This window comes from Triticum urartu, chromosome 3 (assembly GCF_003073215.2).
Source record: "Triticum urartu cultivar G1812 chromosome 3, Tu2.1, whole genome shotgun sequence".
Classification (NCBI taxonomy): domain Eukaryota; kingdom Viridiplantae; phylum Streptophyta; class Magnoliopsida; order Poales; family Poaceae; genus Triticum; species Triticum urartu.
This window is the reverse complement of record NC_053024.1, coordinates 359,825-386,814: the sequence shown is the minus strand read 5'-3', so window position 1 is coordinate 386,814 and position 26,990 is coordinate 359,825. Positions and strand designations below refer to the sequence as shown.

The window sequence follows — 26,990 nt, the reverse complement described above, 5'->3', positions numbered from 1 at the left end:
GGGCGGTTTTCGTCCGTCGTGAACAGTACACCGACTTGTGGAAGCTCAACAACACAACTTGTGGAAGAAAGAGGACGTCAAAAGCTGAATTTCGGGCAAACCTGAAGCTGTACTCATTCACAAGCGGAAGAGAGAGGAGCCATTAGCCAACCAACCTTATCTACCACTAAGCCTAACCCAGCCAGCAACAACACTACGTAGTACGTACAAGGAGAGAAATCTTGGTTAAGCTGAAACAAGCATCGTCACATACAACATTGCTGCCCCGATGCGACCGATGAAAAAAAGATCAACTACCCGCTAGCCTCCATCCATCATCCTATCCTTGCATCAGCTAGCCTCCGGTCAGTCAGGCTCAGGCGGTTCGGTCGCCATGGCAAAAAAGATAGATAGACGACATAGAGAGATCAGCATGTCAGCAGCGTCGAGACGGTGGCTGCGGCCGCGGCGAGGCCGCGGAGCCTCTGGGCGATCCGGCCGGCGTCGAGGCCGATGCGGGGGCACAGCGCCTGGGAGTGGACCGTGTAGAAGATCTTGTCGCCGACGACGGAGAAGCTGGCGCTGACCACCTCCGCGCCCTCCTGCTCCAGCACCGCGATCACCTCGTGCAGCCGGAAGGGGCGCCCGGCCTCGCTTGCCAGCGCCACGTCCAGCGCCGACCCGTCCTGGCACCGCACCTCGATCACCGGCAGCGCCGTTGAAGTTGAAGGAGCTCCCTTGTAGTCGCCCGCGGAGACGGAGGATGAGCAGCCGCCGGTGAGGGCGGCCTGCTTGCGGCGCTTGAGGTGGTCGATCCGGGGCCGGAGCTGCTTGATGTAGGCCGCCGCGCTGTCCAGCTGATCCAGCTGCGTCGCCGCGTCCTGCACAGACACAACCAAAGCCGTCGTCGTCAGATGGTGCGATTGATCCACTGATTTGCAGTTTTGCACACACACACAAACAATCTTGTCCTTCCTAGTGGCTACTAGCTAGTAGTGGTAAAATAAAGAAATGACCCACTGATTGGTACAAAAGAGAAATCAGATTTTGTCTGACAAAAGGCATGTGCCTGGATTCAGAGGAGTGATCTGCCTGCAATCTTGTGTAGGTGGGTGAATGAGTGAGTGGTACTAGTTGTAGTATAGTAGACTGATGAAATCGCTGTCTGAATCTGATGAGCGAATCAATCTGCCGCGTGTGGAAATAAAAATCTTGGTGGAGTTATACTAGTAGCACGTTTGCTGTGCAGGTCACTAGCACCAACCAATTTCGGACGGACAGACAGACAGACAGAGAGCACAATAATTCATCTTGAGTGGACTTATGTGTGTACCTATGTATTTGTTCTCAGAAACAAATACAGTATATTATGTGTACATATGTATTAGTCGGGAGTAGATATGTGTGTACGTATTTGTTTTCAGAAAGAAAACAGGTCTAGTATATTATGTGTACAGGCAGCTATGAGCAACAGTGACGCCTTTCTTTTGTGTAAAAATACGGTATTCTCAACTGTGTACTACATAGTAGTATATGTTACTAGTGCTCGGTAACAGTGTGACAGCGGCATGAGTTGCGCTAATCAATCTGCCAAGATCTGCCTTTTGCTGGTGCTGGTGAATCAACAGGAGATGAATAGTTTTTTACGCGCGTACCTTGTTGCTGGACGGCGGCGAGGAAGAAGTAGAAGAATAGTGGGCGGAGGAGGGCGGGACGAGGGAGGAGAGCTTGAGGCAGAGGCCCTTCATGTGCAGCCTGCGATTCTTCTCCACGTCCTTGCGCTCCATCTTGCTGGCGCTGCAGCCCCCTACGACGCCGCCGCCGCAGCCGCTGCTTGTGGTGTCCACGGCCAGGCCGCTCTGCCTCCTGCTCTTCATTGCCGAGTCGATTCGAGCTGCGGGTGGTCTATCTCAAGTCTCAAGGAGGTATCGGTCTATTGGATTGGGTTGAAGTTTGTATTGGTGTAGGGATGGATTTGATTCAAGGTGTGGATGAAGATTGGAGGTGGTGGTTGAGTCGGGGGTGGACGGAGGAGCTTATTTATACAGCCGTGCTCTCTTCTGTTCTGGACGGACGGCGATTGCTTAATTAATACTAAAATGGAGCAAGCGGCCAGCTAAAGAAAAAGGAAAAAAGAATGATAGAAAAGGAGTGGTCAGAGGTCCGGGTCCACCGGAACGTGTTTGGTTTCGTGTGGGTCCCACCAACTGATCATCCTCTGCTTTCTCTACACTGTAGCCCGCCACGCGCAACCACCTTGTTGCTTTGCTCGGCTGTGTGAAATGGAGTCAATTGATGAGAGCCATCACGTCTGTGGCTAGGGTAACGAGTTATCACTGTTTTTGTCGAAAATCACAAAAAGACCGCCAACTCAGGTATCAAGCGAATAACAAAAACACACTGATTCAAAAATAAGCTGTGTCTAACAGCAAAACTGACATGCGGGACCCGTCTGTCGAGATGATGTGGCGAGGCAGTCGAGCCGGGCAAGAAGAGACGGCCATCCTCTATTTCCAGCGACCGGATCCGTGGGTACCTATGATGGCCGCTCTTCTCGTCATCGTAGTTGCCGCCGCTGGAGTCGGAGTCGGAGGCGTCGGCTAAACGCTCCACGAGAGCAGGGGCCGAGGAGATCGGCTCGGCGCTCCACAAGAGAGGGGATCGAGCAGCCCCCCTAGTTGATGGCGCCATGAAGAGCGTCGGTCACCGCGGCCACCTGAGCGAGGTCAAGGAGGCTCGAAATGGGACGGGAAGGGATCCCCCGAATCGGATCGGCTCCATACCCTATCCGAGGAGGGTGCAGGTCCTTGGATAGCAATCTGACGACGACGCGCACCTTGGTGGGAAACCCGGGCGACAAGGCCTCCGGGTAGAGCGTGCACGACATAGATGGGTTGCTTCAGGCCCAGCCGGATCTCGCCATCGAGCCAGCGCACGGAGGATGGCTATCTCGTTGTCATCCTCGGGATGGCAGGGCTACGATCTGGATCTCATGGGTGCTGCTCTTGGCGGTGACATGACCTAGTAACTAAAGTCGCCGGAGCGAGAGAGAGAGAGAGGAGGACGGATGGACCGGAAGGAGAAGAGAGGGAAAACAAGGTGGGTGGATAACATGTGGGACCCACGATCCACCTCAGCAAAGTGTATATATGGATTAGCCATGTTGGCTTGACAAGTGGGTCCCGCTGATCAGTTTTTACCGTTTCTACGAGCTAACCTGTGAATCGGTGTGATTTGTTGCTCGCTTGCCTACCGTGGAGGTAGTGGTCTTTTGCGATTTTCGCTAAAAACGATGGTTATCTATCACCCTAGTAGCCACAAAGAGTAGAAAGAATCAGTTGAGTGCATGAGGGATGGACGGAGGAAGGATGAGTAGCAACTTAGGGCATCTCCAGCCGTTGGCCCCCCAGGAGGGGCAAAAAATCGCCCCCTGGGGGCGCACCGGCGCTAAACCGCACATTGGGGGCGTGATGTCCCCCAGTCGCGGCCCCCACGGGTTTTTAAAATGTTCAAATTCGGCGCAAACACAACGCAAACACGAGCGAGTTCGTTCAAATTTAAACATATTTTACAAAAAAGAAAAAAAAACTACCACGGGCTACCCCCGCCGTCTCCCTCGCCGCCCGCCTCGCTGCCCGCCCACGCGGTTCTACATGCCGAGGAGGATGTAGAACCGCGTGTAGTCACAGCCGCCGCCGCCGTCGTCGTCACCCACGCGGTTCTACATGCCGAGGAGGCTGTAGAACCGCGTGTAGTCACCGCCGTCGTCGTCGTCGTCGTCGTCGTCGCCCACGCGGTTCTACATGCCGAGGAGGCTGTAGAACCGCGTGTAGTCACCGCCGTCGTCGTCGTCATCGTCGTCGTCGTCGTCGCCCCCGGCTACGCCTCCGCCGTCCCTGCTGCATCCCTCCCCCGGTAGGCGCGGTGGGTTGGACGGTCCGGGGGCATCGTCGTCGTCGCTATCGAGGACGACGACACCGTCCTCGTCCACGCGCCCACGTTTGCGGGCGGCGATCTCCTCCAGGGCCCGGCACTGCCGGACCATCTCCTCGCGCAGGTAGTCGTCGCGCGACCACCGCATGGCGTCCTCGTCGGAGAAGCCGCGCCGGGCTATCTCGTCGTACTCCGGGGGGAGGCTGGACTCCACCTTGGGCTCGACGAGGGCGCCGGAGCTGCGGGTATGCGCGCTGACAGGCGTGTCCTGGGGCTCCGGCTTGACGGGGCGGAGGTGGAGGCAGGGAGAGCCACCGAACGAGGAGGAGGACACCTCGGTCTCCATGCGCCTCGGCGTCCAGGAGCTTCCCCGACGGCGTGAGAAGGACGGGGGAGCGGGATACTCGAGGCGCGACGTGTTGCCGCCCTCGATGTACTCGAGGACGGACTCCAACGTGCGCCCGGGCACGCCCCACCACCGACGCCGGCCGTCGGCGTTGAACTTGCCGGAGGGCACGACGCCGTTGGTGGCCTCGAGCTACTCGTCGTGCCGGCGGCGGAAGTACGGCTCCCAGATTGGGCTATCGGGGACGTATCGGGGCCCCTCCCTCATCGCACGCGGCAGGGACGAGCGGATGCGTGCGATCTCCGCACGCCGCGCCGCGCCGGTGGGTACCGGGGGCACCGGCACGCCGCCGACACCGATCCTCCACGCCCCGGGCACCCGCATGTCCGGCGGGATCGGGTACTCGGCCTCAAAAAGGAGGCGAGCCTCGTCCTCGTGCAGATGACGGCGCCCGAATCCGTTCGCCGCCGCGCCGTCGCCTGGGAAACGCTCGGCCATGCTTTCTCAACTGGTGACGGCGAGAGGAGGAAAGGGGGAGAAATGAGCGCGTCGTCGGTGGATGATCGGGGTGAGTCTCTCCGGCGCGCTTGCAATCGGCTTTTATAGGCGGAGACGCCGCGTGGTAGGCTTGGCCGGCCCGTTACGCGTGGCGTGATTGCGTGGCGGCCGAGGGACGCGTCGCCCAGCCTTCACTGCGCCGCCCGTGAGGCATCAATGGAGGCTGACCGGCGCGGCAGCGCGCGGCAGCTTTGGCATTGATTCGCCACGGGAAACGAGGCGATGAGGACGACGAAGGGGCGAGAAGAGAGTAGAGTCGCTGACGCGGCGGGCCCGCGGCTCTTCGCGCCAAAAACGATTCGCCCGGCGCCCCCGAGCGACCCCCAGCGCGCCGGGTTCGGGTTGGGTCCGCCGGCGCCAATTTCGGCCCGAGCCGGCGAAAACTGGGCTCTTGAGGATGCGATTGGGCCGATTTTTTGGCGCCGTCGAACGAAAAAATGTCTAGGGGGTCTTCTTGGGGCGCGGCTGGAGATGCTCTTAGCAAGTGGTGGCAGTGCTGGTCAAAAGTCGTTTGATGGGACCCAGCCGACAACAAACACGTTGTTTTGTCCTACTCCTATATGATGACGCGTACTAGTGACTGTTGCTTTCCATGCGTTTCCTGGCTTTGGTTCACATCCATTCCGTTCCGTTCCGTTTGACCGCGCAAGTGCAATGCTTGATGACATGCACATATGCACGTGACTCCAACGGACTAGAAAACCGCACGCGGCTTCAAAAGGATCAACGGAGCCCGGCGGTCGTCGTCTTGCTCCCGCCGTCCAATTCTATTCCCTGATGGATTCTCACCTCCTCATTTTCTCACTCAACGGTGCCCGCCGGCCAGATCGGGTGCCGCCCCGGAGTTTGGTAATTTCAGCTGCGTACGAGTACGACTCCTCGCCGGCCGGCCACTCCTTGTCGTCGTCCCCGTCCTCAACACCCGTCCAGATCCGCACGCCTCTGTTGAAACTCCTCGCAACCATGACGAAGATGATTTCCGTGCAGTGCACCATGCTGTTGCCACTTAGGTTCAAGCCGTCAAAGATCGAGTGATCTAGCCACCTCGTGCTGAACCGCACCGAACACGCCATCTGTGACTGTGACCATTGACCCGAACGCGCCATCTAGATTCACACAAGGATGCCCAAACTTCGCCGCTGCCAGCCAGCACAGATGGCCAACACGATGCCCTCGCAGCCACGACAGCGCGACACTCTCGCTAAAACTGCTAGGAGTCACTGTCCAAATACCCACGGTACAAGCTTGTCGTGCAAGGCGGGCCGGCCACAGGGATACCCCCCACCAAGCGAGGGGATGAGCTGCTCGTCGCCGCCATCCACCGGCGGGCTTTGCACATCAGCCTCGTCTGACGACGACGTAAGAGATAAGAGGGAGGATAAATGGGCAGCAACGGCTAGGATTTCACCCAAGAAACGCCCCCCGGAGTGGAGTGACACACGCCTTCCAAACCAATCCTCTAATATATCGATAAAATAGACAAGTAAAAATCGCCCAATTAATGATCAGGTGATGATTTCGACGTCTGTCTGCATATAAAACCAAACTAGTTACCCCATAGGAGTTGAGATATGGACTGACAGGGCAGTGAGACGACTATGTATGCAGCATTGGATATGTTGATTAGCTTCGGATAATCATATATATGTGCACGCAATACTTGTGGGCTCAAGGCAGATGTACGCATTCCGTGACGCACCAGGTGATGTGACACAGGGTGTGTCTGGACTTCCTGTCGATTAGTATAATCCCTTTTTTTTGGCTCTTTTTATATATTTTCAAATCCCCCAAAAAAATTTAAATATGTTTTCCTTCTATATTTCAGTTTTATATTTAATTTGTTTCTGTCTCACTATGCTCATTTTAACACTTTCTGGTATTGGAGTTAATATACGAAAAACAAGTATCAAGGGAACAAAATTTGGTCACATCACTATTGGGCCAGTACCCTAAAACGGCATACTCTAACCACCGACGAAATAGCTTAAAATGGCATGCATGTCCTGTCGATTTAAGCCTTTTCTATGAAGCGATTACTGTTTTTTTTTTGAAAAGTAGCTTGGTGTAAGCTAGGCAGGACAAAAAGAAAAGATAGAATAGTTAGACACTTGAATAAGGCCCGAAGCGCGTATAGTACTGGTACACGATCACGGCCGGCAAATATTTTAATCAAACTTTGATCTCTCAATCTCCATTGCTAAGCTGCCGATTTCATAGTGAGACGGAGCACACATGCTCGATGTTAACGCGTTCAGCAGAGAGTTGACAGATTTTAAAATTATGGTCTTGACTTTTGGTCGCCACGAGCTATACAAAACTATAAGTACATATTTGCATTCACACATATTTGCACTCTATAGGAGTTGCCAGTTCACCTAATTTCAGCACTTTAGCATAGCCAGTGGCAATTATTTTAATGAAGATGTAGTAGTGGCAATTAGTTAACTGAAGATGTAGTAATGTGTTTATGGTTTCGTCCGACGTAATTAAGATGACGAGAGTGACACAATAATAGTCAAATTAATTAAGCAATCACACGTGGCATTTTGGTGGAGTGTATACTCACCTGCGCACAACCTCGGCCCGGGAGAGATCAACTAAACACGTCATAATTTGAAATCATAATCACATGATCTTTTGATTAGGATATCATGTTTGTGGGCATCAGAGTGATGCAGAGGTTGGGAACCTCCTTTAGAAAAATCATGCCAAACTTGACACTTTGTAAAAGCTTACATTGTTATCCAAGTGCAATATTTCTCCATTTAAATCTATGCGGGGGCTGATCCACATGTTGTTTTGCAAAAAGTCATTTTTTTCACCTTTTACAGAGCTATTGTTGTGAGCAACAATCACAATCCAAAAGAATTACTAATGTGGAAAAAATAATACGGTAGTCACTTCCATGCGCCAAATAAAAAATGTACAAGTGGTCGTGTAGATTGATTCCTTGCTGGTGACTCTTCGGCCCCGCCCAATCACCGTCTGGCGCATAAACATCTTCAGTCGGCACATCACATCTTCATTCGGCACGTTTACATGCATGTAACATTGGCCTAGCTCTCCCTTTCATCCATCACTTCTCTTGTTTCTTTTGGCACGTAAACATCAATCAATTTGCTGAGTCAATGCGTAGTATATATTCATTTGTTATGGAGGATTCATACTTTACTCAATCTTTCTATCATACGCACCCTCACATCCACACATTTGTCTTCTGTTTCGTACAAAGTTTCATTAGTTTAGAAACTAGAACTTGCTTTTTTGTCAAAGAATTATTAACCTGGCTGTCAATGTCGGGCCAAAGTCTTGATGTTGAAGGTATTTGTTCCTTTCGCCAATTAATTAATTTGTTCTCAACGTGCAAGTGCAAAATATATGTAGTTTGAAAAAGGCCTCATGCATCCACGAGGTCCAATTTCTTTAATCTGGCCTAAACCACTAGCTAACTAAGGAACTAATATTTATTTGTCATGGCGAAATTGCGGCTGTTTAGTTAAATAGTTATTGTTAAGTCACACTGCTCTTTTGGTCCTGGCCATGCAGCTCATAACCAAGATACATATTGCACAACTCACGGATTTGTTCAGGCATCTCCACCATGCAATTACACAGCCATACATTTACCATAATGTAGATCTCGAGCTACTAGTACATGAAATGCATTGCCAAAATTTATTTTCGAAAAAAGTTCTCGAGCGATGTACTAACACATATGTTATTGGTTGGAGAGGGTGCATGCACCGATCGAGAAATATCAATGGAGCTTTGTTGTTATACTGGCCGCAGTATACGTACACCACATTTAAAATGGACCCCAATATCAATGGAGCTTGCTGCTTGCTAGCCTGCCAGCCGACTCAATGGCGGCCATCTCCTTCTTCTGCTCCGGCGATAGTCCGTCCTAAAGAGCTTTGGAGCACAAGAAGGCCATGTTGGAAGTGGTGCGGAAAGAGAAAGGGACCAGAGAAGGATGTTTGCGGGTATGGCCGAGACTGCAGTTTATATAGCAGGCAAATGACAATGGTGGGCGCAGAAGGACGGGCGAGTGGCGCCGGAGTAGGTTTCTCAGCAACCACGTGTCATTAATGTGGATGGTAGACGGACGACCGTGATCTCGTTTGAACACGGAGCAGTCACATGCACCAGAAAGAGGCACGGGCGGCGCGCCGCTTCAATGCTGGCGCTAGTGAGAAGTTGCGTCTACTCTGGCCGATCATGAATGCGGCACCGACGCTCTAGAGCGCCACTGACCGTTCAGGAGGAAAGCGCGCTGGCGAGGCGGGAGGTTTGGGTTGGCGAGGGCGACTAGACGCGGGCGTGGCAGCGTTCTGGACGCCTGCAACATCCTCCCCCCCTTGTTCTTCGGTTTGCGAGAAAAACACATTTGGATCGCTCGGTGAACAACCCGTGGTAGATGGCACAGCACGTCAGAAGATGCCTGAAATGCGACCGTACAAAGAATCAATTGAGTGAGGGATGGACGGACGATGAGTAGCAACTATAGCAAGTGGTGGTGGTGCTGGTCAAAAGTCAACCTCTCTGATCTGGGTCCACCGTAACGTGTTTATTGTCGTGTGGGTCCCGTCAAGCGATGATCCTCTGCTTTATTTCTTTATTTATACTGTAGCTCACCACGCGCAACCACGTTGCTTTCCATCTGTTTCCTGGCTTGGTTCACATCCATTCCGTTCCGTTCCGTTCCGTTCCACCGCGCAAGTGCAATGCTTGATGATATGCATATGCATGTGACTCCGACGAACAGCATCCGCTGGTAACTGAGAAAACCGCGTGGTCAACGAAGCCCGGCAGTCGTCGTCTTGCTCCCGCGCGCCGTCCAATTGTATTTCCCGGTGGATTCTCACCTTCTTGTTTTCTCACTCCAACGGTGTCCGCCGGCCAGATCGGGCACTACCAGTGCCGCCCCGGAGTTAGGTCATTTCAGTTGCGTACAACTTTCTTGTCATCGTCGTCGTCTCCATCCCCGACACGTTCAGCCGCCCGGATCCGCTCCGTCGAAACAACTCGCGACCATGCACGAAAGAAGCACATGCTCCACAGAGCCACCTTGTCGACCGTCTCCTCACAACAAGTGTCCGACCGCAATTGAAAGAGACGAGAGGAGGTGGTGGTGCTACCGGATGGGTGGGGTGTCTATCACTGCCAGGGCTGTCGACAATCCGCCATTTCCGTGTGGTGGATCATGCTGTTGCTACTTAAGTTCAAGTCGTCAAATATCGAGTGATCTAGGCACCTACGTGCTGAACCGTACCGAACACGCCATGGCTAACGCACGTCCACCACCCTGCCGGATGGATCCAGCCGCAAGGTGGCTCCCATCGCCACCACCGCCATCTGTGATTGTGGCCAGGGGCGGAGCTGGAGCAAATGTTACCCGATGCACCATTTTGACGAGGCATCAAATTTTCAAACAATAATGTATTGATTAAAGGTGTGTTTCATAGCTTTTAGCACACATTATTGGATATATATATAATTGAAGGTGTTTTGTAAAAGCAGAATGTAGCCATCAAAATGCTTACAATAATAATAATAAGGGACACAATTACTTGAAAAGTATGCCTTGCATTTCCAAATTCCAGAATACATCGCTTGACAACAAGGTTCAATAACCTACAAGATACAAATAGAATTAAACTTACTAAGAAAATGCCCAAATGAAAGTACCATGGCTAAAGAACTGAAAATTACCTTTAGTACTTCTATCCGAGCCATGAACTACTCAACCACATGAACATTCGTGACCTTTTTCATTTTGTCTTCCTCCACATAACAAATAATATCATCACTCAAACTTTTATTTTTAGAAGAAGCTTGCCTGTAGTGTCTTTTTTTCTTTGGGAATTTGCCCATAGTATCTGTATTTGAAAAGTACAAATTACAAATTGGACTTGAAGACTTGTGTAGACAAATAAAATATACCCTAATTAAAAGTTATAACCCTAGAAAATTCCCCATGCTTTGCCAAAACATAGTGACTTGTTATATTCGCTACAAGTTTATATATGATTGTTGCATTTTGTAAACAAAATTAGGAAAAGCAAAACAAACAGTCAAAGAAATTACCACAATTGTGTGATCTATATGGACGTACGGAGACGAAGATCCAAGATTGGAAAGGTTGTGAAATTACCGAGCTTCGGATCGATTGACGGCGTGCAGTGTCGCTCCTGTGCGGCGCGTCGTTACCGGGTGAGGACCCAGGCTGGGTGGCCTGCGGCCGGCGCGCTGCCGCTGCCACCTGTGTACGCGACGGCGACGGCGACGCGAAATGTAGTCTGACATCGTACGCGTAATCTTTTTTTTTTCGAAGAAATTCAGAGAGCTTTATTGAGTAAACGCATTCTTGGAACAATCAGCCAAGAGGCTGGACACCAAGAAGCTAGGAGTCTCGTCAAGCCAACTATCGGTCACATTAAGTGTGCATGCATGCTTTGCACACAAGTGAGCCGATAAATTGGCTGACCTGTTTACATGTTGAATAGCAAAAGAGGAAAAAAAAGTACTAAGCTCTCCAATCTCTAAAAGTAAAGGAGCCACAATTGAGTGAGAATTGTGACGAGTGTTCCAGAGTGTCACCAACTCCAGGCAATCGACTTCCATTATCACATGCGAGAATCCACGAAGAGAAGCAAAACGAACACCATCTCGCAAAGAAAGTCCCTCCATGATCAAGGGATCCGAAATCCCCACATATGGCTTGCACCAGGCACCTAGAAGAGTCGTCGGAGCTCGAGCAACGCCTCCCGCGCCTCCCCTGCCATCCGCCAGGTTGAGGGCTCCATCGGTTGTGATTTTCACAAACCCACCATCAGGAGGCCGCCACCCATATCCAGGCAAGACCAGCGTATCCTTGCGCGGTAAGTGAAGAAGTGCAATGGCCTCCTTTGTAGCTCGGATTGTCGCTGTAGGGTCTCGACCTTCTTCCCCGTGCTTGATACGATTCCTGGAATGCTAGATAGACCACATAATGGTGGTGACCTTTGCACGATCATCATCCGTAAAGCGCGGATCACATAAAATGTCGCGAGCCCACGAGTCCGGGTGTAGCCGCGGGAGACGAAGCCCGAACCATGCACACGCCTCCTCCCAAAAGCGCTTAGCATGCGAGCAGTGTATCAATGCATGCTTTAGATCCTCATCCATAGCAAGACAAACTTTGCATCTGCGAATATCTGCAATGTGTCTATAGTTGAGAGTAGCTTCATCTGGAAGAATTCCACGAAGAACTCTCCACCAAAAGACTCTCACTTTTGGGATAACATTCAATTTCCACAAGGCTTTTCACATCTGTTGTTCATCATTGGAGGTACCGGTAGCCGTCCCTTCATCTAGAGCCAAACGCTCGTTCTGAGTCACAAGAGCACGGTACGCCGACTTCACAGTGTAGTTGCCTGATCTTTCGAATGCCCAAGCAAGGTAATCATCCCCCCCCCTTGCCGAAGAGGAATATTAAGAATGGCCTCAGCATCCGGGGCAATGAAATTCTCCTGGACCACCTCATGCTTCCAAGTCCAGTTTGAAGTATCGATGAGATCTGCCACCCTTTGGATAGCATTGTTCGCTGGTCTTGAGATAGGTGACATAGATATAGTACCTGGATCCATTTGTCATTCCAAACATCAATAGTAGCGCCATCTCCAACACGGGAGATCAAGCCGGTTCGAAGGGCTTCCCTTCGTGCGATAATGGCTTTCCAAGTGGCCGAAGCCGACTTGGGTAAGGCTGCATGCATAAAATCCGTGTCTGGAAAATACCGTCCCTTCAATACTCTTGCACAAAGGGAGTTAGGGTTCGTGAGAAAAAGCCATCCATGTTTCCCCAACATGGCAAGATTGAATAAATGTGGGTCTCTGAAACCCATGCCGCCTTTGCACTTGGGCGTTGCAAGCTCCTTCCAAGACACCCAATGCAATGATCTTTTGTCAAGAGAACTGCTCCAGAAATATTTGGCCATAGGAGCCGTCAAACTCTTACAAACTTTTTTAGTTAACAGAAAGGTACTCATTGGATAGGTTGGAATTGATTGAACCACTGATTTCGACAATGTCTCACGACCTGCGCAAGCGAGTAATTTTTCCGACCATCCCTGCATTCTAGCCCTGGCTCTCTCACTGATGTGATCAAATGTCCCACTCGTAATCCGGCCGACAGCAGTAGGGAGACCCAAATACTTCTCATTAAACGCATCAACCTGGATGTTCAAGGTTGTCTTCAGAAATTGCCTCAGATCTGTGGGAGTATTTGAACTGAAATATATGGCACTTTTTTCCTTATTGATACACTGACCCGAGGCCTCCTCATAAATCCTCAATATGTCATTTAACCGGAGAGCACTTGGATTGCTTGCATTAATGAAGATGAGACTATCATCTGCAAAAAGCAAACGGGTAACCCACGGTGACCTATAGCTCACCCGTAGTCCCCTATCAATGGTTCCTCCATTGTAGTATTTCAACAATGAGGAAAAGCCTTCGGCACACAATAGAAAAAGATATGGTGATACCGGATCTCCTTGTCGAAAACTTCTGGTGGGTGTTAAGTAAGGAAGTAGTTCCCCGTTGATTCGTACAGAAAAACGGACAGAGGAAACGCACTTCATTATTAGTCTGACAAAGCCCATATTGAAACCCAAACGTATCAATATAGCCTCGAGATAATGCCACTCAACACGGTCTTAAGCTTTCATCATATCAAGCTTAACCGCACAAGAGAAGTTCTTTCCCTTCTTTCTCCTCTTCATTGTATGGATACTTTCATAAGCCACTAGTACATTATCTGTAATAAGATGTCCGGGAACAAAAGCACTTTGTTCCTCACTGATTATCAAATCCATCAAGCTTCGTAGCCGGTTCGTTATAGCCTTAGCTGCAATCTTGTAAAGCACCGGGCACAAGGCAATGGGGCGATATTGTGTGATCGATTGGGGGTGACGTACCTTAGGTATCAGTGTTATCGACGTGTCATTCAGTCCTGTCGGTAGTTCCCCTCCATTAAGAAAGTCCAAAACTGCCAAGGTCACCTCGTTACCTAGAAAATCCCAGTGTCGCTGGTAAAACCCTGCAGTAAAACCATCCACTCCAGGAGATTTGGAGGGCGCCATCTGAAACAGCGCAACCCTGACCTCCTCTGCCGTGTAGGGTTTATTCAACTCATCGTTCATGGCCGGGGTGACTCTCTCCGGTACATGCGATAATAAAAAACTGGAGTCTCCCCAACCCTGGGAGCGATACAAATTCTGATAAAATTTTTCTACCTCTTCCTTGTCCTCACTTTCAGAAGCACAAGTGGATCCATCGGCACGTCTCAATCCTGAGATCCTATTCATTCGTTTGCGTTGGGCTGCTTGAGCTTGAAAGTAGGAAGTGTTTCGGTCACCATCCCGAAGCCATGAAACACGGGACCTTTGTCGAAGCCAGATTTCTTCCTGATGCAGGGCCTCCTTAAGTTTCTTGACAACATCTTTCTCCTCCTCCGTTGGACCGGTGCCAATGGACCGACAACGAAGACGATCCAGTCGCTTCTGCAATTGCCTAACAGAACGTGTCAGACTGCCAAACTCCTTGGAGCCCTAGGGTTCCAGCGTTGCCTGCAAGGTACTCAACGCGGACGCAACACCTCGGAGCCCTGGTGTGCGTTGTATGCCCCGCCAGGTATCACTTACCAACCGGTCATAATCTGCATGAGTCTGCCAAACGTTCTCGTATCTAAATTGTTTCTGTTTTCGTGTTGACGTTGGCAAGCTCTCCTTAATCTCCGCAAACACGAAACAATGGTCAGACTCAACCGAGGGAATATGTCTGACACGTATATGCTGGAAGAGCTGCCTGAAAGCTTCATTTGCAAAAGCGCGGTCGAGTCTAGCCTTCACGTTTGCTCCACCAGCTTGGTGATTATCCAAGTGTAGGCTGTTCCGGACCAGCCCAAGTCTTGGAAAGAGATCTCATCAATCACCTCCCGAAAAGCACGCATCTGATTTTCAGATCTCGCTGATCTACTAAAGTGCTCAGAGGGGTATAATGTCTCATTGTAGTCACCCATGCTCAACCATGCAGCATGTGGTAGCGTATAAAGTGTACGCAAGAACCGCCAGGAATGATGCCTATCTTCTGCCAGCGGAGCTCCGTAAAAACCAGTGAAACGCCAAGTCAAATCCTGAATATTACTCTTGACAACCACATCAATGTGATTCTGACTATAGTTTTTTAACTCGACAGATACATCTGGAGACCAAAAAAGACCAATGCCGCCGCTAAGGCCAGCACTGTCTACAGCAAAACACCCACTAAAACCTAGCGAGTACTTCAAATCCTCAACTCTTTTTGCTTTGATTTTCGTTTCCATCACAAAGAGAAGAGTGGGTCCTTCCAACTTCACAATGCTGCGAAGTTCACGAACTGCCTCGGGGTTCCCAAGCCCCCGGCAGTTCCAGCTCAAATAGCTCATTGCTCCTGGCAGGACCGCGACGCGGTCTCTGCCGAGTTTTCTAGAGTGGGTCTCTTTTTCTTCGTTTCACAGAACAGTCCCTCGCTCTCAGTTTCATTGCTGGCTGAGGTTGTATCATCTTTGCTCAAGCTTGTGCCTGCCCCATCCGCCGATGTTTCTCCATCAGTAAGAAACAAGGTTTTAGCCACTGGCCTATAAACCTGTGTAGGAGCCTCTTTACGTTTTGACTGTTGCTTGTTCTTACGCGAAGATGTCACTTCCTCTCCCGAATCCTTGTTGGTGCTTGAATTCTTGGTGGTAGCTTTACTTTGAGCACCTGCTCTCGGCTCCTTGGAGGAATTATCATTGGACCCCTGCTTCTTGAATTCATCCGGTGCACGCAGCGAAGGGCCAAACGGCAAGTTCCCTTTCTCATCACGTGAACCCGGGGTAGGGCAGTATAGATCTGAATGCCCCAATCTGCCGCAGGCGAAACAAAAGTACGGTAGCTGTTCGTACTGAATTTCATACATGTCCACCTTCTTTCTCCTGGCAGAATCTATCAGAATCCACCTCCTGATCGGTTTTGCTACCTCAATGGAAACCCTCGCCCGCAGATATCCGCCATTGTGATCAAACTTTACCAGTTGCGCATCCTTATCCATCTGCTTGGCTATTGGGTTCCACCATGCCTCATCCCTCAAATTGTAGGGTAGGTTTATGACCCTAGCCCAAACTTGCAGCCGGTCAAACCTCACTTCATCCGGCCTCATACACTCATCAAACTCAGCGAGCACCACAGCATTCTTGTTGATGTGCCATGGCGATCCTCCCCAAACACGGTCCCTGTCTCGCTGATTTTCAAACTCAGCCACAAACACGTTGATTCCTGCAGATCGGAATTGCAAACCACGTGGGTTCCCCCACGCCGGCCGAAGAGCGTTGGTAATGGTCTGGATATGAAGCTGGTTCCGGTGCAGTACCTTCCCTGCCAACAGCCACTTCGCCGGTCCTCCCTCGATCCGATCGTCAAGAACCAGAGGAGTCGCCTCTTCTTCAAATATATCGAGCTTTCCCAGGGCCTCCTCTAGTTTCTTCCTCGCACCAGCACCCGCCTCGGGATCGCTCCCTGCGGCGCCACGGCCTGCCATCTGCGCGCCCTCCTGCGCACACGTTCCGCTTCGCACCGGCGATGAATCCCCGGGCGAGATCTTGGTTTCACTCCGAAACCCTAATCGCCTTGGGCGCCGCCAGAGCTTTTAGGGTTTTGGGTGTGCGTATGTGAATACAGGCGTGTCCTGCTGTCGTACGTATGTACGTGAGGATCGATCATGCGGACTATCGTGGGCCACCCTGTTTAGCCGAGCAAACTGTGCGGAGGCGTCCTGCAGGGTTGGGCCAGGCGTGGCTGAAAAGGACTGACCCTGATGCACTACTCTTGGCCCACCCTGATGCACTGGGCCTTTTTACTTGATAGGTACTACTAGCAAATTTTTCCAGCCGTATTCCTGTGAATACGGGCCAGCCCAATGGGCTCCACCCCTGATTGTGGCCATTGACCCGACCACAAGAGTCGTCCCCTCACTGCTAGATTAACATAAGGATGCCCAAATCCACTGCCGCCAGCCAGCCACAACTACGCGGCACTCTTGCTGAAACCGCCAGGAGTCACTGTCCAAAGCCCCATGGTACAAGCTTGCCGTGCAAGGCGGGCCGGCCAGAGGGACCCCCCGCCAAGTGAGGCAATGAGCTCGTCGCCACCATCCACCGGCAGGCTTTGCACGTCAGCCTCATCTGACGATGACGTAAGAGAGAAGAGGGAGGATAAATGGGCAGCAACGGCTATTATTTCACCCAAAACGCCCCCCAGGAGTGGATCCGGCTTGCATGCTCCCTTTCCATGCTCCCATCCGTGCTCCCACCTCATCCAACGGTTATATTTTTTCCTTTTTTTTCTTTCTAATCTAATCATCTCCCCCCTGATTTTAAGGGAGTGGGACCGGGCTTTATTTTGTTCCAATCAAATCAAGCCACGTATGCGGGAGCACGGATGGGCACATGGGAGGGGAGCAGGCAAGTCTCGTCCCCCAGGAGTGACACATGCGTTTGTTTCTCGGTCCCAATTATGAACAGTAGTTACAGAGATCATAGAATGCTATAAATGCCTTTGATTATCTTCTCCCTGGTGTGAACTGGAACATAATAATCCCTCCGTTCCAGCATATAGGGCATATTGATTTTCATACAAGTCAACCATTTGAATGTTTGACCAAGATTATTATAGAATAAAATAACAACATCTGCAATACTTACTAGATAAAATATAAAACTACTTTTTATGATTGATCAAATTATATAAATTTTGTATTGTAGATATTGATATTTTTTTCTAAAAACTTTATCAAACATGCACTCGTTTGACTTCTGAAAAAACAAAAACACTTTATATAAAGGAACAGAGGGAGTAACATTAAGTAGTAGATGAGATTTGCAATCGCGTGGGCTACATTCATACATTAATAATGTTGTTAGCAATCGTGTGAACCACATATATAAACTAATAATGTTGTTAGCAATCATGTGGGCTACATATATCCAATAGTATTGCTGTTAGCAATCTTGTGTGCTACATATAAATACTACTCCCTCCGTTCCATAATATAAGAGTGTTTTTGACACTAGTGAGTATCAAAAACGCTCTTATATTATAGGATGGATGAAGTAATAATGTTGTTAGTGTTAGCAATCACGTGAGCTACATATATGCACTAATAACGTTGTTAGTGTGGCTGTTACACACGTGTATGTATAGACACTACGTACACAAAACACACAAACACTATCATTCACAAAATAGAAAAGAAAAATAGAGTTGAAGGAAAAGAAAAATAGAGTCGCTATCAACATACTCCCTTCATTTCAAAATATAGTGCGCCTGCGCTTTCCAGGTCCAACTTTGACTATAAATTTAACCAACGAGACCAACTGCGACGGGAGAAAAAAATTATATAATTGAAAACTTCTTTCGAATACGAATTCACTGATATAATTTTTGCTCCCGCCACAATCGATCTTGGTAGTTAAATTTACGGTCAAAGTTGAAGCACGTAGATAGAGAAAGCACTACATTGTGGAATGAAGGGAGTACTTGTCCTATCGACCATAAGCGCGCCAAGCAACTTTTAGCAGCTTTTATTTATTATAAAGGGGGGCTGTCTTTCACAATCTTGCACCCACGCCTTCCAAACCCATCCTCTAATATATCGATCATACTCCCTCCATTCCACAATGTAGTGCTTTCTTTATCCACGTGCTTCAACTTTGACCGTAAATTTAACTACCTAGACCGATTACGGCGAAAGCAAAAATTATATCAGTGAATTCGTATTCGAAAGAAGTTTTTAATTATATAATTTTTTCTCCCGCCGTAGTTGGTCTCGTTGATTAAATTTATGGTCAAAGTTGGACCTCGGTAAGCGTGGGCGCACTATATTTTGGAATGGAGGGAGTATAGACAAGTAAAATTGCCCATTTAATGATCACGTGCTGATTTCGACGTCTGTCTCCACATAGGACCAAACTAGTTACTCCATGGGAGTTGAGATATGGACTGACAAGGCAGTGAGATGACTATGTGCGCAACATTGGAGATGGAGGCGGAGCACGCCGCAGAGGAGGAGATACTCCTCTACATGGATGAGGTCGAGGACGGGGAGGAGGAACCGGAGCCCTCCTACGCGCCCGTCCACTCGGTGCCTGGCATCGATGTCGTAGACATCTCCGATGACGAAGATTAGGTAGGGTGTTAGGTATGATTTATTTTGTATGCTTTGTATGGATCTAGGGATTGAAATATGATATATTCGAAAGCAGTGTAGCAAATTTAAGGCATGACTGGTTACTGTTTGTAAAATATCTCACATCTTCACAAAGGAGGAGATATGCAGGTACTACATGGCTACACTAGTAGATTTCAAACAAACCTGAAGCTCACTCACGAGCAAAGTAGAGCAGTACGAAGCTAAGCTAAGCTGCCGCGACTGATGAAAAAGCAACAAAGAGAGAGATCATGTGAGGAGGACCGACGACGAGACGGCGGCTGCTGCGGCGAGGCCGCGGAGCCGGTGGGCGGCGCGGCCGGCCTCGAGGCCGATGCGGGGGCAGAGCGCCTGGGAGTGGAGCGTGTAGAAGATCTTATCGCCGACGACGGAGAAGCTGGCGCTGAGCACCTCGGCGCCCTCCTGCTCCAGCACGGCGATCACCTGGTGCAGCCGGAACGGCCGCCCGGCCTCGCTCGCCAGCGCCACGTCCAGCGTTCCGTCCTGGTGCCGAACCTCGATCACCGGCAGGGCGGCCGTCTGTGCCTTGTAGTCGCCGGCGGAGACTGAAGATGAGCAGCCAGCGGTGCCGCCGGAGAAGACGGCCTGCTTGCGGCGCTTGAGGTGGTCGATGCGGCCCTTGAGCTGCTTGATGTAGGCCGTCGCGCTGTCCAGCTGATCCAGCTGCGTCGCCGCGTCCTGCACAGACACAACCAAAGCCGTCGTCGTCAGACCATGCGAATTGATGAATTTGCGCACACACAAACAATCTTGTGCTTTTAGTGGCTAAGTAAAACAAAGAAATGATCCACTGATGTACAAAAGAAAATTAAGATTTTGTGTGGAAGAGATCTGCGATCTTGTGTAGGTGGGTGAGATGATTATTGTGAAGACATCTTTTGAGGATTTTGTTGACCACAATGTGTAGTTAAGCTCAAGGCTAATCCGATTCGGGACGTGGAGCGAATGAGCGAGTGGTACAATGATGAAGTCGCTGTCTGATGAGCGAATCAATCTTCCACGTGTGGAAATAAAAATCTTGCTCACGTTTGTTGTGCACGTCGCCACCACCAACTAATTTAAGCCAGACAATAATTCATCTTGAGTGGACCAGGGAAGTACTGGTGCTCCACATCACATCACACATGTATTTATTTGTCACTTTTCAGAAAGAAAACAGGTCTAGTACTATATTATGTGTACAGGCAGCTATGAGTAACAGTGACGTTTTTTTGTTTGTAAATATGCTGTATTATCTACTGTGTACGTATATGTTACTACTGTTCGGTAATAGTGTCGGTGGTCAATTATGTGTGTGTCGTCCCCTGACAGCGGCATGAGTTGGGCTAATGAATCTGCCAAGAAGCGCCTTTTACTGCCGAATCAACAGAACAGGAGTGGAAGAAGAGAATAGTTTGATGTTTAACGTAGGTAGAAGCGATTGGGTTGAAGCGTAGGGTTGGATTGATTGAAGGTGGGACAAGGCTGAGGTGAGGTGGTGGTTGAGTTGGGGGTGGGAGGCAAGGGGAGCTTATTTATACAGCAGGCCGGACGGACGGCGACTGATGATTACTTAAGAAGTGGATGCAGAGTAAAGGAAAAAGAGTGATCACGGTGAGCAGCGAGTGGTGGTGGTAGTCAGAGGTCAATCCCCTCTCTTCTTGTCCGGGTCCACCCAAACGTGTTTGGTTTCGTGTGGGTCCCACCAACCGATGATCCTCCGCTATGTCAAATGGACTACATTTGCGGCTGGGGTAACGCTTTACCACCGTTTTTTGCCGAAAATCATGAAATACGGTCAATTTGGCGTCAAGCGAGTAACAAAACACACTAATTTAGAAATGAGCTGTGTCTAACAGCAGAACTGACATGTGGGCCCCATCTGTTGGGTCGCCGTGACAAGGCAGTCGAGCCGGGGAAGAAGAGACTGCCATCCTCTGTTTCCATTGACCGGATCAGTGGGTACCTGTGGTGGCTGCTATCCTCGTCGTCGTACCTGTGGTTTTCATTGTGGATCCACATATACTTCACAAGATCATTGAGTAGCTACGTATGCATCTGATGACCACGAAAATTCTTATGCATCTCTAGAAAGTTCATAAGCTGAGTTGCATCTTGATTTTTCAGCTTTTGAGTTTGTTCTCCAGGTGCTACAAAATCATTGGTTTGGACTACACCGTCACTCTCATCCTTGATAATCATATTGTGCAAAATAACACAACATGTCATAAGCCGCCACAATGTTTTTGACTCTCACATCAATACAACTCCACGAACAATTCCCCAACGAGCTTGAAGCACTCCGAATGCCCTCTTCACATTCTTCCTAGCCGCTTCCTGCATTGTTGCAAAGTGGCTTTGTTGTTGCACTAAGGGTAGATGCCGTCAGCGCGGAGGCAGCGTGTAGGCACGGTGGGCCGTGGCCCACCCAGAATTTGAAGAATTTTTTTCTACCATGTACTAATTTAGCCCAAAGGACTGTCCAAAGCCCAGCCCCAGCCGTCTAGGTTTCTTCTCGTGTGTGAAGGCAGCTCCGTGCCTCCGTCTCCTCTCTGGCTACGCCGCCTCAGCGGCTCAGCCCTTACCCGTCTCTCCTCCGAGCTCCGGCCACTGGTTCCCCTCCTCTCGCCGCTCCCCTCCTATCCCCTCCTCTCGCCGCTCGTCCCGCCCACAATCGCCGTCGTCAGGCCAGGAGAGACGAGACAGGGGCATCCGCTGCGTCTCCCCTGCAGACTGCGGCTGGATCGATCCTGTCGTGCTCGCGGCTGGCTGGACCCTGGACGCCTCTCCAGCCACGTCTCCCTCACCACCGCCGGACCAGTACTGTGTCGGACAGCCTCAAATCATCTTCCCCAACCTCCGTTTGAACAAATCAGCAAAGTGAGATTCCAAGCTTCCCCCCAAAATAGATGCTTTGCTGCTTCCAAATAAATTGATGCCCAGTCCAGTGTATATGAATTATGAATTGCTAGTAGTTGATGTCCAGTGCCCAGTGGCCCAATCCAGCGTATATTTGTACTGGTTTATATGCAATGGCCAATAGTTGATGCTTATATTGTGTAGAACTGATTCGGTATGCTGCTGCTACCAATGATGTTTTAATTTTGATATAATTGCAGAGCAGAACATGAAGAGGAATGGTGCCATTCTGGACCTTTTTCGAAAACATGAAGAGAAAGCGAGGAAGATTGCTACTGAACATCACACTAAAGATATTGAAAATGCACGGTGTCCTAATTCCCCACCTCCAATCCATTCCGATACGGACATGGATACAGATACTGAGATCGATGTTGAAATTGAAGATGCAACGCCAAGTCTTCCATTACCCGAACAGCCAAGTGCACATGTCTTTTCAGGTGATCCAGGGAAAAGAACTCCTATTTTAGAGTATGCTTTTAATGACCAAGATAGTGTTCGAAGAAGATACATTGCAAAAACTGCATGCCGACCATATGCACATGCTTTTCAAGTCAGGAAAATCTATGATAAAAATCGACATTTTAGTTTTGTTTGGTTTGAAAAGTACAGTTGGCTAGAATATAGTGTCTCAAAGGAAGCAGCATATTTCTTTGTGTGCTATTTGTTCAAAGGGAAAACTAATGGGGGCCTAGGGGTGATGCCCTTGTTAAAACTGGTTAGAGAAATTGGAACAAACCTGATGCACTGGACAAACATATGGGCGGTATTGGTAGCATTCACAACCAAGCTCAAGAGAAGTACAATTTATTTGTGACACCTCAAACGTCAATTTGTAATACCATGGTGAGGGTGTCTAAACAGGATCTACGTCTTTACAAGGCTAGGCCAACTTATTCACTAATATGCTTGAGGTTTCTTTTGAACCAAGGATTGGCATTTCGTGGACATGATGAGAGTGAAGAATCTAGCAATAGGGGGGAACTTTCTTGAACTTCTAAAATGGCTTGCAGAAAATGATGAAGAAGTTGATAAGATTGTTTTGCACAATGCTCCTGGAAACTGCATCTTGACTAGTCCAACGATACAAAAACAAATTATTGAATGTTGTGCTGTGCTAACTACAAAACAAATTATTGAAGATCTTGGTGATGAGCACTATGCAATCCTAGCTGATGAGTCTAGTGATGCATCTCATAAAGAGCAACTTGCTATTTGCATACGTTATGTTGATAAAGTTGGAAAGGGGTGTGAGAGGTTTCTTGGAGTTGTTCATGTTGCCAACACAACTTCCTTGTCACTTAAAGCTGCAATTGAAACTTTGCTTACCGATCATCATTTGACTCTTACTCAAATCCGTGGGCAAGGATATGACGGGGCTAGCAACATGAAATGAGAGATTAAAGGGTTGAAAACATTGATCATGAAAGAGTCGCCCTCTGCTTATTACATTCATTGCTTTGCACATCAACTTCAATTGGTTCTAATTGCCGTGGCAAAGGGAAATGAACCATGTAAATGGTTTTTTGATCATGTTTCTTACTTGTTGAATATTGTTGGAGTTTCTTGCAAGCGTCATGACATGCTTCGAGATGTTAGCGCTCAAAAGGTTCTGGAAGCACTTGAAATGGGTGAAATTGAAAGTGGAAGTGGGTTAAATCAAGAGATAGGATTAGCTAGACCCGGTGATACTCGGTGGGGTTCTCATTTTCGAACCATTCTGCACATTATTACCATGTACCCCACAATACTAGAAGTACTTGATACTATTGGAAAAGATCCTTCACAAAGTGGTGAGTGGACAAGAATACGTGCAGTGGCTTTTGCCTTGGAGTCAAAAGAGTTTGTTTTCTATCTTCACGTGATGCTTGTTATTCTTGGCCACACTAATGAGTTGTCTCAGTCATTGCAAAAGAGAGATCAAGATATTGTTAATGCAATGGCACTTGTTAGTTTGGCAAAGAATAAAATGCGACATATGAGGTCTCATGGCTGGGAAGAATTTCTTCCAAAGGTGACATTTCTTTTGCAACAAACATGGCATTGAAGTTCCTACACCGGAGGATAATTACGTGCCTCATGGAAGATCACCTCGGTATTATGAAGTCCAAACAAATGATGATCGTTATAGAAGAGAAGTATATCTTGGTATCCTTGATCAAATCATTCAAGAGCTTGACAATAGGTTTGATGAGGTTAATATGGAGTTGCTTATTTGCATGTCTGCTTTGAACCCCGCCAATTCATTTGCTTCTTATGATGCACTCAAGGTAATGAAACTTGCTGAATCCTACCCCCAGGACATATCAAGCATGGATTTGGTAAGACTTGAATTCCAACTTGATACTTTTATTGATGATATGAGACAAGATGATAGGTTCAGATCTATGCGTAATATTGGTGTACTCTCTGTTATGCTTGTTGGTACAAACAAACATATTCTCTATGATTTAGTCTACATGCTTATCAAATTGGTATTGGTCTACATGCTTATCAAATTGGTATTGATCTTACGAGTGTTGAAAGAGTATTTTCGGCAATGACTCTAGTGAAAAATAAGTTGAGAAATAGTATGAGTGATGATCTCATGAACAACTGTTTAGTAACATTCATTGAGCGAGATTTGTTCTTGAAAGTAAGCGAGGAAGACATCATTGAAGATTTCATGGCAAAGGAACGTCGTAGAGTTACTTAGTGTTATAGTTTCTGCATGCCTACATATGGGTATCTTTCATGTAAGACTATTTGTATTTGCAAGGTTGCAAATTTGGAATATTTGGGAACTATAATGTTGTCTGACTTGATTGGGCTGTTTGTATTATATTTTTGCCAATTATTGTATGTATGACACTTGGATTAGGTAGAATTTTTTTAGGTGTGCACACCCACCATTTCTTTCTTGGCTCCGCCACTGAAGATAGGTATCCCATGTTGTACTCGCGGGCCTTGATAGTGTAGTTGCACGGCGATGATTCCCCATTATAAAGCCTCTTGAACACGGGCAATCGTTGAAGCGCGCTGATGTCGTTGTGAGATCTCGGCATTCTAAAGAAAGCATGCCAAATCCAAAAGTCCGGTGATGCCACCACTTCTAGTACGATGATGACCTTTTTGACGTGGCCTTGATATATTCCACGCAAATCTTTATTTCTTTCTTTATTTGTGCACTAGCCCGCCACGCGCAAGCATCTGCTAGTATGACGATGATGCGCGTCGGTAGTGTTGCTTTCTATTCCGTTCCATTCCGTTTCACCACACAAGTGCAATGCGACAGTACAAACACATGGCCTGGCTTGATGACATGCATATGCGTGTGACTCCAACGGACACGCGGTTTCAGGGCCGGGTCAACGGAGCACCGCCGTCCAATTCCATTCCCCCATGGATTCTCACCTCACCTCCTCATTTTCTCACTCCAACGCTGCCTGCCGGCCAGATCGGGTGCCGCCCCGCCCCGGAGTTTGGTAATTTAAATTGCGTGCGACTCCTTGCCGGCCGGCCACTCCTTGTCGCCGTCGTCATCATCCCCGTTCCCAACAAGTACGCTCACCTGTCCGAACCCGCACACCTCTGTCGAAACTCCTCGCAACCATGCATGAAAGAAGCACATGATCCACAGAGCCACGTCCACGGCTGTCCTCAGGCTATCTTCACCACGCGCCCCTATCCTGTCCGGTCCCGTCCGTTTAAGATAAAAGAGACAAACCGGGCGGCCCAGCGCGCGGGAGTAAACGAATTTTTGTCCGTTTTGTGTCCGCTTTCGACCCATCCCCAGCCCAAGTTTGCGTCGCTTTTGGGGTGAAACGGACACTACGCGGACGCGCCGGCCGTCTGTGCGTGTCCTCCCCTGGCCCGCCCGTCGGTGACACATGGCGGGCCTTTTTCTATCCGCCCCTCCCTCCTTTCGGCCGCACCTCACTCCACTCTTCTCCACTCTTCCCCACTCTTTCCCTCGTCGCCGCCGCCGCTACCATTGCAGCTGTGCAGCTCGGACGCGCACTCGCCCAGCCCCTTTCCCTCGGCGCCACCGAGCTACCCAACCACGGCCACCTGGTTTGCGCACCCGCCGGCCGGATTTGGGGCGGATCCGGTCGGTCTTGAGCTCGTCCGGCTGTGGGAGGCTAGGCCGCGCCATGGACTGGCCAGGCACCTCGCCGAATGCCCTGGCAGGGCCGCAAGGCCACATGCAGGCAGTGGCTCCTCCTCTAGCCGCTCGGATCTGCACCGTCGGTGGTCCGCCGGCAGATACACGAATGGCGGCCGGCCGGACTCGGTGCTTGCCCAAAAGCTCGTCGGCTCACCGTTGCCACTCATTAAGTGCGACCACTGCCCAAAGATGGTCGTGCACCGCGTGTCTGCAACGCCGGAACATCCCGGATGGGTGTTCATCAAGTGCTTAAACGATGGGGGTATGTGCTCTTTTTAGCTTCGGTTTGTGCTCTCGGATTAGACTAGTTGTGCTAACTTCAAATTTTATTGTGTAGAATGGATGCAAGTTTTGGTATTGGGAAGAAGAGTACATCGATATATTGATAGAGCGAAATTTAGTACATGTTCGTGCACTTTTAGCTAGCATAGAGGCTATAGATGAGACAAGTGCACTTGTTGCTAGATTAGAGGTTAGACATGAGACTAGGTGTGAGGAAGTAACATCGACTTCTGGCTTGAAGAAGAAAGGAGGGTGCAACATCAAGCCTCCTCCACAGATCAACAATAAGTGCATCGAGAAGGCCCTAACCCAACTCAAGGGAGCAGTTATGGAAGTTGGGTATCTTCTAAAATGTATTCTTCTTATTCTTATTTTCTTTGGCCTCGCTTTACTAGTCAAAATGTGATGATATATTGTCATGTACCAAAAATGAATGATAAAAAAAGTTAAGAACTTGCAAAGAAAAATGCACGAGGACAGGATACGGCCGGGATGCGTTCGCGCGCTGGACACACGGCCACCGCATCCTAGGACACGTCCGGACATGACCCCAAATCCCTAT

The 26,990-nt window shown here is 49.2% G+C and overlaps 1 protein-coding gene across 1 annotated transcript; it reads right to left on the bottom strand.

Annotated features, from left to right (window-relative positions):
* Positions 1 to 201: 201 nt before the first annotated feature.
* Positions 202 to 2,024, bottom strand: LOC125542225 (transcription factor bHLH168-like). The gene is made up of 2 exons (XM_048705178.1): positions 1,635 to 2,024; positions 202 to 860 (listed from the first exon to the last, which is right to left on the bottom strand). The coding sequence occupies exons 1-2, from the start codon at positions 1,854 to 1,856 to the stop codon at positions 408 to 410; spliced, it is 675 nt and encodes a 224-aa protein (XP_048561135.1). The 5' UTR covers positions 1,857 to 2,024; the 3' UTR covers positions 202 to 407.
* Positions 2,025 to 26,990: the final 24,966 nt, after the last annotated feature.